Source organism: Callithrix jacchus, chromosome 13 (assembly GCF_049354715.1).
Source record: "Callithrix jacchus isolate 240 chromosome 13, calJac240_pri, whole genome shotgun sequence".
NCBI lineage: Eukaryota > Metazoa > Chordata > Mammalia > Primates > Cebidae > Callithrix > Callithrix jacchus.
Window position 1 is genome coordinate 71,410,870 of NC_133514.1, and position 18,703 is coordinate 71,429,572.

At 39.1% G+C, this 18,703-nt stretch overlaps 1 protein-coding gene across 1 annotated transcript in view; it reads right to left on the reverse strand.

Moving 5' to 3' along the window:
- Positions 1-18,703, reverse strand: part of CDH2 (cadherin 2) — a 236,558-nt gene that overhangs the window by 207,110 nt on the left and 10,745 nt on the right. Inside the window, exon 2 of the mRNA XM_002757141.6 lies at positions 1,958-2,069. Coding sequence (XP_002757187.3) covers positions 1,958-2,069 — 112 coding nt within the window. The remainder of the gene's footprint in view (positions 1-1,957; positions 2,070-18,703) is intronic.

The following is an 18,703-nucleotide window of genomic DNA, read 5'->3' on the forward strand; positions in this document are numbered from 1 at the left end:
TTTTCCCCTACTAATCAATATTTTAAACAGTATGTTTCAAGCTTTAAGATGCTGATATCGTTTAACATATTCTGAGAATGATAAAGAAAAAAGTAATGGTGTTACGTGAAAAACTGTTAAAAAAAAAAAAAGGCTAAAACCTAAAATTGGGAACAAGTAGATATACCAAAACTGTAAAAATCTACCAAAGACCACTACACACACTTTTCTCAGTGATGGCTAGAGCACAAAGAAAAAAATATTTTCAATCTTTTTCACATTTACAGCTTTAGCAAAAATCCTGTTTCTAGTTATCCTAAAAAGACACTGGCAGAAAGCTATGTCCAATTTCTACTGTCACCAGCATTATCTAATAATGTGAAAACAAGCTATCATTTTCAAAACTATTCAACATGCCAAAGTAATTAATCTTAAATCAAAGGCTGCTAGTGGCACACCATGTGTTTATTTGTAAACAACAAATTATAAGCTTTTAGAAAATGAAATTACCCATTTAAAAATGAATCTCAAAAATATGCTGCAGAAATGCAACAAATTCTACTTTTTGTATCTATCTGAATTATTCTACAGAATCACATCAATATATTTTATACATATTTACAGGTCATGCAAGCTCTAGGGTGACAAATAACTTATAGATTTAAAGAAAATGGCACACACACAGAAGAACTCCAAAAGTCATATTAAGTTAAAGAAAGGCTGTACACTGATTTAAATTAAACCTCCAGTACCCGCCAGATGAGATAGCAATTCAGTATTGAGACAGACTAACTCAAACATTCACCCATTAAAATACCATGTAATGAGTCTTTTGCAATGAGGGACAAGTGCATGACTTAAAAAAATTAAAAATCGACTTCAGAAAGATAGCATAGGTGTGAGCAAATCCTAATTTAAATAGAAATTAAAATAAAATGTAACCTGCACCCAAGAACTTTAGTAGCTAAGAGTTCATTTACATTTCAAAGTCCTCTGTCTATGATATTCTTAAGTACTATACCACTAAGGTTTGTCAGTACTGTGGAAACACTTCAATTAGGGCTGTGTGGAAGAGCTCTGTGTAAATTAATTAGTTGAGGTTACACAGATAGTTCTAAAAGCAGCTCTCTAAAACAGCCTCAGAGACATGCAAGATTTGTGGGGAATTAAAATTTAAATACAACTTACTAATCAATTTTTCCTGCTTTCACATTTCAGTGACATTTTGCGTAATAATAAATAAGTCCATGAAAATACTACTAACCAAAAACTTTATTTGCTTTCAATTAGAGCTAAAGGAAAGGACTTTCAATTTTCCTTTTGATACTTAGGTTTTATTTCAGATTTTATCTAGACTTATTGGCAAGAGTTTCCATATGATAACTATAATGAACTTGATCCATATTTAAATGGGAAATGAGTCTATATTTGAAATTCACATATGCTACAACTAAATTAGCTTTCTAGTAATTGCTATAAACAATGTCATAACAAAAATGAATTTCATACTCCTGCACTGAGACTTTACTTGTTAAATTCATTCAATATAACTCAGCTATATATTAAAGCTTCACGTTTTAGCAAATATAATAATTTCCTTTAATTCAAAATGCTAAGTACATTTTTCCTGTAAATTTTGAAACCATCAGAACTAGATGTTTCACAATTATTCTTCAAAATATTATTCTTTACCTAAAATTTATACACAAAAATGGTAAACATCAGTTACATAATGGTTTCTCCTGTAAATTAAAAAAGAAATCTGAAGATTTCAAGAGATCAGGAGCCTTCTAATTATGTGTGTAAGAGATTCATGAGCTCTTCTGTAATCCTAAAATAAAGTCCCTATAGTCTCATCATAGTGATTGTGAGAAATTCATACTTTTTATATAGTAGAGATGATATAGACTTCTTTAATGGCTAATTTGTTTCATGAGCATGGACACTGCATGTACAAATATATCTTTTGAGATAGTACCATTGAGAAGAGGCTGTCCTTCATGCACATCCTTCGATAAGACTGCACTGTAAACATCTTCAGGAAATCCAGTCTTGCATAATGCGATTTCACCAGAAGCCTCTACAGACGCCTGCAACACAAGAAAAAAAAAAAAAATGTGTGCAGTGATTGCTACCTCCTTCAGCAGAGAAACATTCCACTTGGCATAAAGCCTCATTTTTTCAACTATCTTGTACAAACAACCTCTTTGTTTCCCAATGCTTACAATTAGAATGTAGAGGGCAAAGGGTTAATCATTTTGATAACTGGAGTAGGAGAAACAAATCCCACTTGTCTAGTCCAGTAAAAGCTAAATAATACACATTCTAGGTTCTTCTAAAGACTGAACATTTCCATTAAAATGCTCATTGTGACTGAAGAACTATCAAGTGGGCATGGGTTTGGGGAACAGCCAAATAGTCTTTGGGCTCCAGAAATCACCATCACTAACTTAACTTTTCATGAAAAATGTATACGTTCAAGTATATACATTTTTATATTCTTAGCTAATTCTCTATAAAGCTGATTTTAAGATGCTGGTTCATTAAAAAATAATAATAAAACTATAATACACTTACAACAGCTGGACAGATAGTATTCTATACCAAGTAAAACCAATCAACACTATATATTTCTATAATTTGAAGGACAGTGATACATTAAAAATATAAGTAAAGATTAATACAACTATGTATACTTAAAATTAGAAAGTAAGCAAGTATCTTTTGTCATTTTCTGTATCATCATACCCACAGTTAATCGCTCAGTGTGCTTAAAACTCAGTCATACCTAGTGCTGTCTAGCTAACCCTCCAAGTTAGTTTCCCTTATTCTTTCAGCCCTACTGACACAATTAGCCCTCAGCAGAGCTCCTGTAGCATCTGCATTAAGTATAGGAGACTACCATGAACTGATGGAGATTTAAATATAGAGGAAGGACGAGTAGAATGAGGCTGCCCAATGAAAGGATTTCAGTGGCCACAGGGACAGCATTAGGGACAGTCTACCCTAGTGAGAACCAGAGTTTGAGAGGAAGAAGGGAAAGTCCCACAGAGAGATCTCAGAACTGTCTGTATGAAGCAATGCAGTCCAGCTTCATAATTAAAGAACTACCTGAATTATACTTGTGAAATTTTGCAAATTCTAATGTTGCAAAAATCCAGACTAATCTAATAAACTGTTCTTTTCAAATCCAAGAAAAGAAAGAGTAAATTTACACAATATTAAATATCACACAGTCTTTTTTCTCAAAAAATTATTAGGAGCAACAGTGAGCTAGTTCAGGCCCATCAAATGAGTAAGCAGTTTCAAGTATGTTTTGTGTACAAAAGGACTGTATCAAGTGAAAAATGAAAAACCAATCCCCCAAACAGGTGTGAGTGGAAGCTGGTACAGTCGTGTTCGCATACATTTTTGCCACCTCTAGTAAAGATGAATGCGGATATATCCCACATTGTAGGTAATATTCCTAGGTAACTATTACCTCACATGAGTGCTCCAGTTGCCATGTGCAGGAATGTCCACTGAAGCATGATTGTAATGGCACAGATTTTGTAAATGCCCATCAAAAGGAGAATGGACTAATACATCATCACAAAGCCAAAAAGAAGAAAACAACGTTAAACTGGAAGAACTGGAACTACATTTATCCACAAGGCTACATCTCAGAGGCAAACTAAAACAAAAAGTCAGTTTAAGTTCCATGTATGATTAAGACATAAATTTAATTATAAATCATCCTAAGGATGATTATTATATTTAATAAGTTCAGAAACCCATTTGTGTAATATACCAAATTCAGAATGAAGGCAAGGCACACTGCAGTATAAAATCTTGCAAAATAAAAAAAAATAGCATGACTGATGATTCCACTTATATAAAATTTAAACACAAAAGATAACGTTTTGAACATTACACTTATGTAAGCAAAAGAAGAAAACAGGGTAGTAATAAACCTCAAATTTAGGATAGCAGCTACCCCAGGGGAAGAAAAACTAGGAAAGGCATCAGGAAAGATTGCACAAGTGGCTTCAATTTTATCTGTAATAATTCATTTCCTTCAAAAAGATTCTGAAGCAAACCAGGTAAAATGTAAAGATGCATAGACACATGGGTACAAATTACAGTATTCATTCCACATCCTATCCGCTCTAGATATTTCATAAAGAAAAGGAGAAAATATCAGAAACCAACTGAGAAGTAAGTGAGGCTTCCAACACCCATGAAGTTTGGGACACTGGGAGACAGTCTGGTATTCGACACCTGTAAACAGATACTGTCCATGTCTTGTACAGCATGGGCACTGAGTGAAGGAAAGATTTTGCTTTTACCTAACCAAAACAAACACAAGGAACCCCGTAGTTTGCTATTTAAATGGACAAATGTGTTGTAAACCTGTGTCCCACCAACATGTTAGGGGTCTGCCCTTCACCCTTCTAGCCCAGGCTCCTAACAGCAGTGAGGCATGGCAGGTGCTAGCCCAGGAGAGGTCAGGGCAGTGCCCAGCAAGGCAGTGGTCAGACGCCAGCAATGGAAGGCACAGAGCAGATGGGGGTCACATTTCAAATGTGGCATTCAGGGTAGTACAGTATGCGGGTTTGTGGGTAAGCAGAAATCGAGGAAGTCTCAAAACTAGAGGAAAACCGTAAGCTTTTGTTCAACTCCATGACTGTGTCTTGTTTCCCAGTGGATCTGCCCTACATAGGAAAATCAGTAGTACCAAGCTCCAGGTCCAAACCCACAGAAACAGAACTTCAGAGCCACATCGAAGCTCACAAGAAGACAGTGAATGCTCACCTCTGTGTTTTGTTCTCTGCCTTATTTCAGAAAAGGGATCTTCTGCCCTCAATGTGCTGCCCCTTACTAAACCTCTCCATGCTCGTTTTCCTCATGTATGAAAGGGTACCGACCAGCACAGGTTGGCGATGAGAATTATTGAAACAATGCTTTTAAAGTACATCTCTAACAAATACTAGCTACTAACATTAAATATCCATGAAAGTCATGTCATATTTTGAATAATTTCATATTCATCTTAAATAGCTTAAACTTTTCTAAATTCTTCATCCCCAAGACAAAGCAGATCTACAAAATAATATAATCCTGGATCCATAATATAATACTAATCCATAATGTATTTTCTTAAAAACAATTTCTGTAAAATTATTAAAATATGTATATTCTCCCTATTAATTTCCTAAAAACTTTCAGTACAAAAGTAACAAAACTAACAAGTTCAAAAAACAAACAGAAAGCACTCAAATGAATACAACTGGACACAGGGGAGGTTTACTTTGTGCCAAGCATTGTGTTGATAAATAAATTTCTCATTCAATTCTCCCAGCAACCCTACAAGGTCATAACTGGTACCAGGTTTGAGATTGCAGAATCCCCCAAAACGGGTTGACTGCACTGTAGTGGTAATCCTTGTTGGGCATTGGAGGTTTCTCTGGTCTAACCCATAGCTAATGTGTGAATGTTCTACAAGAGTAGCTCTCATTTGGGGATAATTCTGCCACCCAGGGGATACCTGTCAATGTACAGACACACTTTTGGCTGTCACAGCTATAAGGGGGTGCTACTGGCTACTAGTGGGTACAGGACAGGCAAGTTGCTAATGCCAAGCCCAAAACATCAAAAGAGCCAAGGTTAAGAAAGCCCGTTCTAGAGCAACACATGAAAAAGAGTTATCACCTACCCATTAACACTCCCATTCAGTGTGAAGATCCCTATCTCCTCAAGTAGCCTAATCACTCTCCAAACACCCTCCTTCCCAGAAAGCCAAAACCCAGCCCCTGAGGCTCCACATAAAGTGATCACTCTGCTAGGCCCAGGATGAAATTCTGGAACTTCAAAGAGGAATCCTACCCTCAACAAGTTATCTGTGGGTATGAAAAAGAAGTTGTGAACAATATGCATTTCCCTAATATTTGAACGGTGCACGGGTTGGCAAGCTTTTTCTGTAAAGGATAAACCATTTCAGGCTTTGTAGTCCACAGAATCTCTGTTGAAACTACTCAATATGATGCTGTTGTGCAAAAGCAGCCTAGACAATCAGTATACGAATGAACACGGCTGTGTTCACTCTAATAAAACTTCATATAACCTGAAATTTGAATTTAATTCCATTTTCAAGTCTTGAAAGATATGATTCTTTTTCTTGCTTAAAAGCATTTGAAAATGTTAAAAAAAAAAAAATGCCAACATTAGTGTAGTTTGCAGATCCTGGAATAGTGTGTTAAGTTTTGTATCATATTGTTATCTCACTTAATTCTCACAATAGCCACTTAAAAGGCGGTAAAACTATCTGCATTTTGCAAATGAGCAAATGGATTCTCACACAGAGGTGCAGTGAAATACCCAAGACTTCACATCCAAGAGAGAAAGAGGCAGGATTCTAATTCTGTAGTCTTTCCAAGTGCAACAAATAATTACAATTTTTCAAGAAACATGTACTGAGTGTTCATTTGCCACTGGAAACAGAAAACAAGATATAGCCCCTGCCCTTAAGGAGCTCAAGACTTAATGTGGGAGATTAAGATATGCAGAGGAAATGAACAAAACCCAGGGCAGGGAATCTGGGGGCTTCCCAAGCAGAAAGCTGAGTAGCAAAGCTCTAGAGGGTAGCAGGAAAGCCATCCCAGGCAGTCACTGCTTGACCTAAAACAAGGCAGCAAGAAACAGCACAGTGCCCGGGGAATTACAATGAGTTCAGTGTCGCTGGAGTCCAAGAACCAAGGCAGGATGTCAAAAGTTGAGGCCATTGAGTTAGACAGGGTTAGATCATAAATGGTTGTGGGTTTGGGGTTATCCTGTTGGCTGGGGGAGTCAGGGACAAATTTTAAGCACATGCATATGTGCTTAAAAACACGAATGCATATGACAGAGAAGTCTCTTAACAGCTTTGTGGGAAATGTGTACGTGACAGGGGATGACAAGTGACAACCGGGAAATAAGCTAGGACACAGACCTGAATCAGGGCAGGTTTTGTCAAGGAATGAAGTAGGGGCAGATTTTGTCAATATCCAGATAGTTAAAATCAACAGGGCCTCCAGAAACAGGGACTCACTGGGGGAAGGAGGGAGGAAATGAAGTCTTCCCTCATGTTTCCAGCTGAGTGGCTGTGAACATGGGTGCCATGAGTAGGAAAAATAATCAAAAAATTATAACGTCAGGAAAAAAGTGCTAAAGAAGCAGAAAGAATGGGATGATAAATTTGTCCGTGGAAGTCAAAGAAGACTCCATAGCTGAGGTGACATTTAGGCTCTGACTTTAAAGATAATTAAAAATTTGCCAGGGGAAAGTGGAAAAGGGCATTCCAGCCAAAAGGTACAGCAGCACGAAGCCCCTGCTGATTGATGTTGAGCTTGTAGTCCACCAAAACTACCCTGATCTTTTTTTTTCCAGGCAACTGTTAAGTTATGGCTTCCTCCTCTATTATCTTTGCTGCTGATTTTGGGTCCCTAGGGGCGGCAATTTATATTTAACCCTCCAAAATTTGGTCTCAATAAATTAATCATTCCAGCTGGTTTTAGTCATTCCTTTCAGCTTTATGTATAAAGAAAGTCTAATGATACCCCAAGGTCTTCATACAGACGCTACTTGGATGCTAAAGACAGGACATGTCACACGCCCAGACATGGTTTGGGGAAATCTGCTTGGGGCAGCCCCTGCCCCAGGCCCTAAGCCCTGAGCTCTTAAGAAGAGCAGAGTGATTGCAGTATGAATTTCCAATAGGCCATACTGCCTGGCTTTAAATCCCAGCCCACTGCTACTATCTGTGAGATCTCTGAGAAGGAACAGTTCCCCATCTGTATAACAAGAGTACTAAAGATAGCACCAACTCATAGGACAGATGGCAGGATTAAATGAGTTAATATGTGTAAAGCACTTAGGACAGTGTCTGGCACATGATTATTCAATGTCTTAGCCATTTGTCATCACAGTATTAATGCTATTGGGACAACATGAATCTAACTCATGGTACATCTGCCATACAGGCCAGTAGTTCTCAAACTTACTCAACACAGCAAGCAATCTGGGACATTTGTTTAAAATACAGATTCTTGGGTTCCAGCCCAAGACTCATTAAAACAGACCCTCAAGAGGTATGATCAATCTGTGTATTTACAAGTGCCTGTGCTGCATGCGGTAGCCACATATCCAGCCCTTACCTTTACCTCTGGTAACCTTCTGAACGTTCTCAAAACAGCACAGCTACCTTTTGACCCTAGTCTTCAAATCCAATAGCTTAGCAACAACAAAAAGGAATAAAGAATGACTTTCCTGTTCTTAATCCCATGCTCTCTTCTCTTTATTCTGAAAACTACACCTTCTTGATTTTGAATTTTTGTTTTGCTTTGAACAGAACATTACCCCATCTGCAGTCCTTTAGGAATTCTCTTCTGCACAATTCCGCCAGGATGACAAGCAGTCAGCAAGTCCTCTAGGCCCACCAGTGCGAAATTCATGCTGGTCAGAGGATCTGAACTCATTTAGTGCTGCTCTGTGCTCTCTTGCAATCAGCTCACCTATCTTGAGTTTCAATTTCCTCTTACAAGCATTTGCTCTACTCTTCCCAGGCTGAAGTTCGACCTCCTTGTCTAGAGAGGACAGAAGTGTAATAGGAGTTGAGGAGTTCTGCTTGCCTGTGAGTATCAGTCTCTCTGTTCCGGTTCTGCACTTGCAGGGACATCGCATTTTTTTTTTCCTTTTTCAAATTTTTCCACAGTCTCAATACTGTGAGCATTAAAGCCCTGAGTCCACTACTCTTTTTGGTTCCTGTTCTCATTATTCTTTTTCATAGCCATCCTTGATCACTGGATCTGCTTTCCAATTTCCTCCAAGTCACTCCTAAATCCAAGCTCTTAAATATTCCATGAGGAATCACCATGAACAGACTTCAGTTACCTCACCTCCTCACCTTCTTCCTCATTACAATCATTTACAATTATTGGCTAAAAATTTTACCTCTGAAAGCAGCCTAAACCTAAGAAAATCGTAACTTTTCTTTCTGGCTCCAACGAATGCCTAACTAAAACCTAGTTATCATAAATTCTTAAATGCAATCCATTGGATTTCAGTTTAAAGCACTGATCTCTTACTTTTTCCCTAATCAGAGATTCCATGGTCACAATCTTGTAAGAACTAGATTGCTGTTTGGGAGATCACCAAACGCAGTCAACAAAGCTGAAACCTTTTGCACTATGTTTGCTCCCCTGATGCCTTGCGGAAATAAAGGCAATAATGGGTTGTGACTGGTTAAGACTGTGTTAAGACTGAACTCTGCAGCAAACCTGCTCAGCTTTAAATCTAGCCTCAACCCTCTACTACCTGTGTAACTTTGTGTAACTTTGGAAAGCCGTGTAACCTAATCTGTGCCTCAGCTTCCTCCTGTGTAATAATAATAATAATAATAATAATAATAATAGCTAAAGCACAGGTCTTTAGGATTGTTGTGAAGAATACAAAGAGCTTAAAAACAATACCTGATTTACCACAAGACAGGGGTTAGCTATTATGATGCTGGTATTGTTTTGGTTGTGGAGACTTTTATTTCTTTGCTCTGTCAGTACCTGAGAAATATTTTTAAATAATTTTGTGAAGAAGGAATACCATAAAGAAACCAAGCGTGCCAAAAAAAAAAAAAAAAAAAAAGGAAATTCACTCAGAAACAAGGACAAAAGATACACAAGTGGAATTCCCTTCATGCTATGTGATCCGTGGGTCAGGGGATGAAGCCTCAGTACAGGGAGGGTAACAAGTATGGCAATCCTTTTATTATGCGGTTACGTCTGCCAAACGACATAAGGAAACCTAAACAGTTAATGAAGACACTGTTAAGGTGGTTAGTTGAGTACATGGTGATAGAGTAATGAAACTGTTCAAGACCAATTTGGCATTACTAATTTTTTAATCTAATTTCTCACCATACAATTATGTTTACCAGATTCTCGACATCTCACAGGATTCCATCCATGATGTTGGAGGCTATGTCAAGATTATTCAAGAGCTGCTGCCACTCTTTAAAGATTTTTCTCTGTGTCAGTAATGCCACTGATGGCACTTTGAATTTCACATCCCTGAAAAAATACTTAAAACATGCAGAAGTGTAACCCTGGACAGCTGCAATATTTTTGTTTTGTCAAGTACCATTCTGGAAGATGATTATCTTTTCCTGCATGGGTTTTTTTTAACTCTTTCTTGCCTTCATGATGTGCTCTAGACCAGCTTAGGTTCGATGAATACTGCACTGAGGCCACACATTTGCCCCATCTGACTACCTAGTAATTTCCCATCTTTATTTTAATTATCTTATTAGGATGAGTACTTGAGTATCTCTAGTATTGGTACTTTTAGTTTTCTGATTGTCATTTCTTTTAATCAAGTAAGGACAAAGAGAATAGTCAAAAATAGCATTGACGCTGGCACCAGAACCTGCAAACTGCTGAAACTGAACTCTTAGGTAAAAGACAGCACCACAAGACAACAATTTGAGGGACAAAAATCTGGGTCAAAATCTTGGTCTGCATACAAAATGTGGTTTAGAATGTCACCTTCCTAGAAGCAGAACCTATTAAGGCTTGGGTCAATACGCCTTGACCCAAGGCATATTGATTGGGTCAAACTGGATTAAAAAAAAATTTAGTCATGCCAAATTGGTCTTGAACAGTTTCATACATCGAGTGACATCCAATGTAGGGCTCTGTGAAATCCTGAATATTCTCTGCCCAAGTGAGAAGAGGCTTCCTAGACTTCCAGGCTTCCTTGAGTAAAGTCTCAAAAGACAGACAGGAGCTTATCATGAAGTGGATGCTTAATGTAACAGGTAGTAACAATGCACCTACAGATTGACTGGCAGGTAAAACGCTAACACTATCATTAGTAATCCAGGCAGCTGTGCAATTAAACTGTCAGGAAAAGTTCCAGAAGTGCCCATGGCAATTCCAGGAAAGACAGCCAATCATGGCTCAGATTGATTCTGTCCCATCAACTCATTACATTCAGCAGAGACTGCAACATGCTTATATATAATACTCAAAATGGTATCAAATAGTATAGCACTTGGCATTAGACTCCATTTATAATGAACTTGGAAATTCATTCAACTAAATACACTCAATATCAGCCACTGCAGATATTTACTGAGTGCTTAATATGTGCCAAAAAGTGTGCTACAATGCTTTCCAAGCATTGTATCTTAAACAGACCTAACAAAAACCCTGTGAGGTAGCTGCTGTTAGTACTGCCATTTTGCAGGCAAGGAAACAAACTTAAAGAAAACTGGCCTAAGTCATTTAGCTAGTCAAATCAGGGACACTATTCAAACCAGCATCAAATGGCCTTGGGGATTACCCTTAACCCAACCTCTACAACACCCATTAGGAAGCATCTACATATATTGACACATAGTACCTAACTGGCTAAGGGCTGGAAATTATCCTATATGAACTGAGACGAAGTGAACAATCTGCCTGCTGCCATAATAATTTTTTTCCTGAAATATGATTCTCACATATGATATGTGATGTATGTTAATAAGACAATTTCAATGTTTCTGTTCACTATGGGAAAAAAATAGAAAAAAAAAGACATCAGGTCAAACTTTTTTAAACATTTTGTTTTGTTTTCAAGTCCTCCAGATAAAACCCTCATACTCCTCCAGCCCAAACTCTTCCAAAAGTATACATGGAAAATGATCAGTCAATAGCTATGATGGCTAGTATGTTAACTTTCAGAGGTGACACTGATGAAGGAATAATTATAGTCGATAAAGAACGCTTCATACACTTTATTTGCTCTGGAGTCCCCTGTATTCATGTACAATTAGGCCCATTTCATAAGTGGTTTCACTTTTTAAAAATGGTTACAGATGTTTACAGTCCCCATAACTCTGACTTAATTTGAGTAGCTGGCCAGAGTAATGATTTATCTAATTTTGAGCCCCTGATAAGCTAAACACAACCCAATTATAACATTATTCTTGTGAGAAAACAATATGCAAGGCACAGCTTCCAGAAATACATTGCGGTGAAAGGAGGCATAACACAAGAGTTCAAAGCCTTTCCTGAACTTATTCCAGAAGCAGCATGCCATCCAGTCGTGTCCTAATAGATCTAGCAATACAGAAGTACATCTCCCAGCCCTGCAGGCTGAGGGGTTGCAGAGTTAAAATTGTCAGTTCCAGTTTCAACTCCAGGGCAAAGGACAAGCATTGTCCACCCATAAATATCTTGGGTGACTGAAGTTTGGCATCTGGATAGTTTCACAGTGTGTAACCCATAGAGGAAATGCTTTTTCCCTTTCTGATGCTTCTTTCCATGTGGAAGGCACTCTGCTAACTAACTCACACACTCCCCAGTACTTTTCACTGGGAAAGCAGTCAATCATACCCTGAATGGCAATTCTTAAAATATGGTCGGAGGAGTGGACTCCTAGGAGTTCCCATGATCCTCTCAGCAGATCTACAAAATCAAAGCCTCTTCCATAACATTACAACATTATTTGCCCTTTTCATTCTCATTATCTCACAAGTGTAAAGTGAAGTTTTCCAGAAGCTATGTTATGTGTGCTACCTTAACAGAAAATTCAGAAGCAGATATGAAAGAACAGCTATCTTCTTATTAAGCCAGGCATTAAAGAGACTGCAAAAATGTAAAGGCACAACGCTAGTCTTCCCACTAATCTTGTTTTTCTCTTTGGGATAATATAGTAATTTTTCATAAAAATTGTTATGTTACACATACAGTTGTTTTAATATTTTAAATAAATAAATCTATATATTTTTTCAGTTTAATTTCTCTATGGTAAACACTGATAGATATTATCTACAATAGAAAACCTCATTGAATAACTCAATTTTTAAGTATGTAAAACAGCCTTGAGACTAAAAATTTTTAAAGTGTTATGCTGAAGAGATAAGGATGGACCAAACCTACCTGAAGGCTGCATTTGAAAGAAAAATCTGGGCAGCTGGTACCCAACCCTGTCCCCTACTCCTCCCATCTGGGAATCACAGGTCCACAGAAAAGAAGTGTGGTGATCTCATTTTCCATGCTGGGAGTTCACAGATTCCCTGCAGCAATCTGGCAGTAGAAGGAAGTGGGCATGTCTATGGAATTCTGGGATCTGGGGATTCAGTTTTAGCAAGGGAAACATGACCACAGATAAAGGCCATGCCTGCCAGCCTAGTGCTTATCAGGACCATGGTGAAATTTTCCTTTCCTATCTTCTGATCCTTCTGGCACACATTTCACTTGGTTCAGAATTCAAGACAGGGAAGACAGGTCCTATTTATTGGGCCCTTTGAAAGACTTTAGCACTTGGTGAACTATCTGGGGACTCTTAAGACATAAAGAAAGGAGTCCAATATAGGGGGAAAGTCTTCATGGAGGAATTTGGGCTTCTGGCAGTGGGAAAGGTGCTCAGGCTGGAGTGCAGTGGCACAATCTCAGCTCACTGCAACCTCTGCCTCCCAGGCTCCCAAGTAGCTGGGACTGTAGGTACCTGCCACCACACCTGGCTAATTTTTAGTAGAGATGAGGTTTTAGTAGAGATGAGGCTTCGCCATGTTCGCCAGGCTGGTCTTGAACTCCTGACCTCAGGTGATCCACCTGCCTCAGCCTCCCAAAGTGCTGGGATTACAGGCATGAGCCACCATGCCCGGTCCCCTGCACGTTTTTTAATTTGGTGGTTTACAGGGTTGATTGCATAGGGTGGCTGGTTTTTATAGCTGGAGAGGTGGCTTTTAACATCAAATGGCTTAAATTCCTAAACCCCAGAGTATTTTGATGTTGATGCTTGACCACAGTTTAGGGTGGCTTATCTCTAGGAAAATGATAGTTGTTTAAAGAGGTAGGGCCTGGAGAAAAAAAAAAAACAGTAGGACCTCAAGAAAGACTATAGGCCAAAGAGCCTAGAATAGAAAAGCAGCAGGATGCACAGTGACCTTAGTCCAATGGTGAACAATTTGGGTAAAGGCTGCTGCAATTTGGCCTTGGCAATGGTCCAAGCTAGCTCAGGACTCTGCAAGTGCTCATGGTCCCCTGCTTGAACAAGGAGAGGGGCATAAAAAGAGGATTATTTCAACATCTACTGCCTAAAGACTAGTCAGTGAACCAGTGTTTGTTACCTTTTACTAACACTGAGTTCAAGAACACTAGCAAGGGTCTCACTTGGGCAAGGTGGGGACATCTTGGATTCTCACGGCTTGACCACTGGCTCAAGGGTCAGTCCCTATCAAGTGGTCTGGATGGTCTTCACAAGTGAACAAGAAATCTTCCCTTGAGGCAGCCTTCTTTGGCCAAAGCAACTCCATAGCAAATGGCAGAGAAACAGACAGCAGGGCCCGAGACTGAAAACACCTGCTCTACCAGTCAACCACCAGAATGAACCCACCCTGCTGATAACACTGGGCTGTCAAACCCAAGAGACACAAAGGGAAAGGAGGTCTGAAAGGAGGTTTGGGTTTTGGCTGCAAACCAAAACCCAACTGGGGAGAAGCTCTTAGTGGGAGGTTGTTTAGCATTTCCTGTTTAACATTTGTGGTTAACTCATGCATACCAGGTTTTCCCTCAGAAAGCTGGCATCTGAGATACTGCCACCTAGCACAAGGTTCAGAAATGTCCGACGGTCCTCGTCTTAGCTGAGGTGCCTTTTATCTCATCTAGCATATTCAGTATCTTTATGTTTCCATTTTCCCCTTTCAACTTTGTTTAGTTCAAAGATTGCATATTACAGACAAGAGGCTTAGACTGACCAGCATCCTGGAAAGGTTAAAATGAAAAATGTTTTCTCTGACCACTACCAATCCATCCTTCACATACCATGAGCTCTCTACTGTGCTCTTTGGAACACTGAGAAACAGTTTTGCCTGGATGACTCCTGCAGGAGCAGAGACTGGTTTGCTTTCTAACTCTGAAAACTGTTAAAACTATTGCCATGATCATCTTGCATGCCCCCATTAGGTTTTGGTTTTGGAACTCTTTAAAGAATAAAGCTGGCCTTGTGCAGTGGCTCATGCCTGTAATCCTAGCATTTTGGGAGGCCAAGGTGGGCAGATCACCTAAGGTCAGGAGTTCAAGACCAGTCTGGCCAACACAGTGAAACCCCATCTCTATCAAAAAATACAAAAATTAGCTGGGCGTATTGATGCACACCTTAAGTCCCAGATACTTGGGAGGCTGACGCAGGAAAACAGCTTGAGCCGGGAGGAGGCTGCAGTGAGCCGAAATTGTGTCACTGCAATCTAGCGTGGGCGACAGAGTGAGACCATCTTCCCCGCCCCCCCAAAAAAAAACAACAAAAAAAAACAGCACAACTATATATCTTCCAAGACTTCAAGAATACTGTCTTGACAGATACCCATCTTACCCTTTGAAGGGAGTTGCCACATTTTGGGATAAGCATACACTTGATGACTAAGACCATGGGCTTAACAGTCAATCCATAATTTGGGAACCATGTCTACTTCCATGTAGCAGGAGCTGCACCAGAAATGATATTCTTGACCTCTGGCCAATTTGGATAAAGCAAGTGGACATCTAGAGCCCAGGCATCACCTTTTTTTTTCTGTGAGAGCCACGTCACCTATGTCATGCAAATATTATTAAGCTGTAGGTTTTAGTAGGGCAGGATCCCCAGATGGGAGCACTGTTGAAGATGGGAGTCCAAGGGTAACTAAACCTGACATGTGAAACATTTAAACCACATTCTCCAACCTTGTCTTTATCAGTAATAAATGTTGTAATTTTAATTCTCTATCAACTGCTTCTGTCTTATTTGTCCAGAATTGAGAAGGGTAAGGAGCACTATTGCTTAGGTCCCTTCAAAGACAACAAAATTATCTACAAAGTCTCAATCTTACTCAACACTCAACGGTCAAGGCTAAATGATCAAAAAGAAGTTGGTCCAAATAACATTGTTAAACTGCCAGCAGGACCTCAGGCCCACTAGGACTTCTCTGTGCTGAGAGTCTGAGGCACACAACCAAGACCCCCCACATACTTAGGGGAGCACAAGTGCTCGGAACAGAAAGCCACATGTGCCCCTAGACTGCTGGGTGAGTACAGAACTGGGTCAGGGTGGGGTGAGGTCAAGAGAAACAGAGTGATTCACAGAAAGAACTATCAACAGTTCATCAGATACTTGTGTCTCCAAGTCACCACCAAGAAGCTGCATGGCCAGCAGCAGAAACCGCCTGCTTCTTTGGTAGGCCTATCCTGCATCTGGCTTAATCTGCTAGATTTTCCCATTCTTAAGCCCAAAGTTTGCTCCATGAAACTGAGATCCTTTAAATCCTCATTCTAAAGTCCAAATCCTCCTTCAGGCAACAATCTTTTAAAGTCTAGAATAGACTAATCTTGCTCCCACTGAGTCCATTCTTTAACAGACTTTCAGGGAACTGGCCAAGTTGTTATCAGGAAAGTAAAGCACTCGGCCACCTCACAGGAGTGCCTTCAGGTGAGTGGTTTAAGTAAATCTCTGTTCACTGACATCTGTAAAATGGATAATGATAACAACGTCATCTATTGGCGAGGATTGATGTGAGGATTATATGAAAATGCAGGTCAAGTGCTTGGCCTGGCTCATAGTAAGCACTCAGTAAATACGAATCCCCTTTGATGGCTACTGAGAATGTTCTCAATGCTTCAAAACACACCTATACAACCAACAACTGAAAATATTAGGTGGAGAAAATGAGCGACACACAGCAAGGCCAAGCTACAGACAAGTTACAAACTTCATCCAACAGGCTAGTGTTCTTAGACAATTCAAGGCAAACGAAAAGGCTAAAATACATAGAAAAATCCTCTCAAACTCATCAGAAACCAGGAAAATTCAAATTTTAGACAAAATTAGATACTATTATGCAATCCACCAGATTTTGTATAATGTTGAAGTTTGACTACTACATGTATCCTAAAATTAGGGGAACAAATGCACATAGCACCAGCAGACCAGTATGGAAAACACAATCTTGCATTAGCCAGTAATGATGAAAACATGCATACCTTGAAATCTAGCAATTCTACTCCTAGGTATGTATCCAAGAGCAGACCAACGTTCCATCTCCTGGGAGTCTGCCAGACAGGCAAATTCTGAGGCTCTACTGAAGGCTTACTGAATGAGACGACCAGGGCTAAGGCCAGGAATCCATCTTTTAACAAGCTTTCTGGTGATTCTCATAAAGTTTGGGGAACACAGCTCTAGAGTATCCCTGGCATTTATACCCAGGGGGCATGCATAAGAATGTTGACAGCAGCAAAAATCTGAAACCACACACCCAAGTCCATCAACAATAAACCAAATAAGTAAATTGTACCATATTCATAGCATGCAATGCTCTACAGCAGTGGAAATGAACAAATTACAGCTATACAACTCAGCTCAATCTTACAAACATAATGCTGAGTAGAAAAAGCAAATCGCAGAAAAATACATTATATATACACATGCATGATACATGTATACTCTATGAGTAATGTATATACATATATTAAAAACATGTCTTCTCTCTATGTATTTAAAGAGTATCTACATAGATGATAAAACTACAAAGAAAAGCAATGATAAATATTAGAAGAATCCAGATAGTAGTTATCTCTGGGAGGACAGAGGGGAATGGAAGCAGTACTAGGGGGATGTCCAAGGTAGGAGGAATATTCTATTTTCTTAACCAGGCTGGTAGTTGCACTGATGTACTTCATATGCTTTAATTTTCCTTTAAATTGTACACATATGCTTTATAGACTCCTCTATCATATCACACTTCATAATAAAAAGTTATTTTTTTAAAGTGATCTTCATATGTATATAAAATAGAAATGGATGTCAATTTGCTTTTGTTTTTTTCTGCCTAGATTCAAATACATATCAAACCTAGAAACACAGGCCCTGACATCAGGCTGTTTGCATTTAAACTCCAGCTCCATCATTTAACAAAATAACCTTGTACAGCTCAGATAATCTCACCTAGCTTTGGTGTCCTAATACATGAACTGGGTATATTTTCCGGGGAATCTAATGAGTTAATACATGTAAAGTGCTTTCAATCAAGCCTGGTACACAGCAATTACTAAAAAAAACGAAAAGCTATTGTTAGGATAGAAAGATACTAAATTAAAGGCAGAATTTCCTGCATCCAATCATCAATAAACCATCAGCATCTATGAGAACAATGAATCTACCTTCCCTGTTTTCCCAGATGCTGTGCTAGCATCAACCAGTATGTTCCCTGTTTTCCCAGATGCTGTGCTAGCATCAACCAGTATGATAACATTACACTCAACCCTCTCCTCTACGGGGTTGTCATCATCATGTTAAAAGCATTCGGAGGCTGAGTAACTTTGGTTCTAGCCTAGTCTCAAAACACACACACACACACACACACACACACACACACACAATTAATCCATTTACTCTCCCTAACAACCTTATGATAGATAGTATTTATTATCACCATTTTACAGACGGGCATACTGAGAGAGAAATATCAAATGTGTTGTCCAAGTCCACACAAAAAACAAGTGTCAGAGCCAGGGAACCAATGCAAGTCTGGCTCCAGAGTCCCCAGTCTTAACCACTGTGTCACAGCGCTTCTCCAGGCTATTAAGTCATTGTAACGTAAGAGGGAAGAAAGAAAACGATTTAAAAATCTACAGCAATGTTGTACTTGATAAAAGAAGAATTCCACTTCAGAAAAACAGAAACTTTAACAAATGCTAGA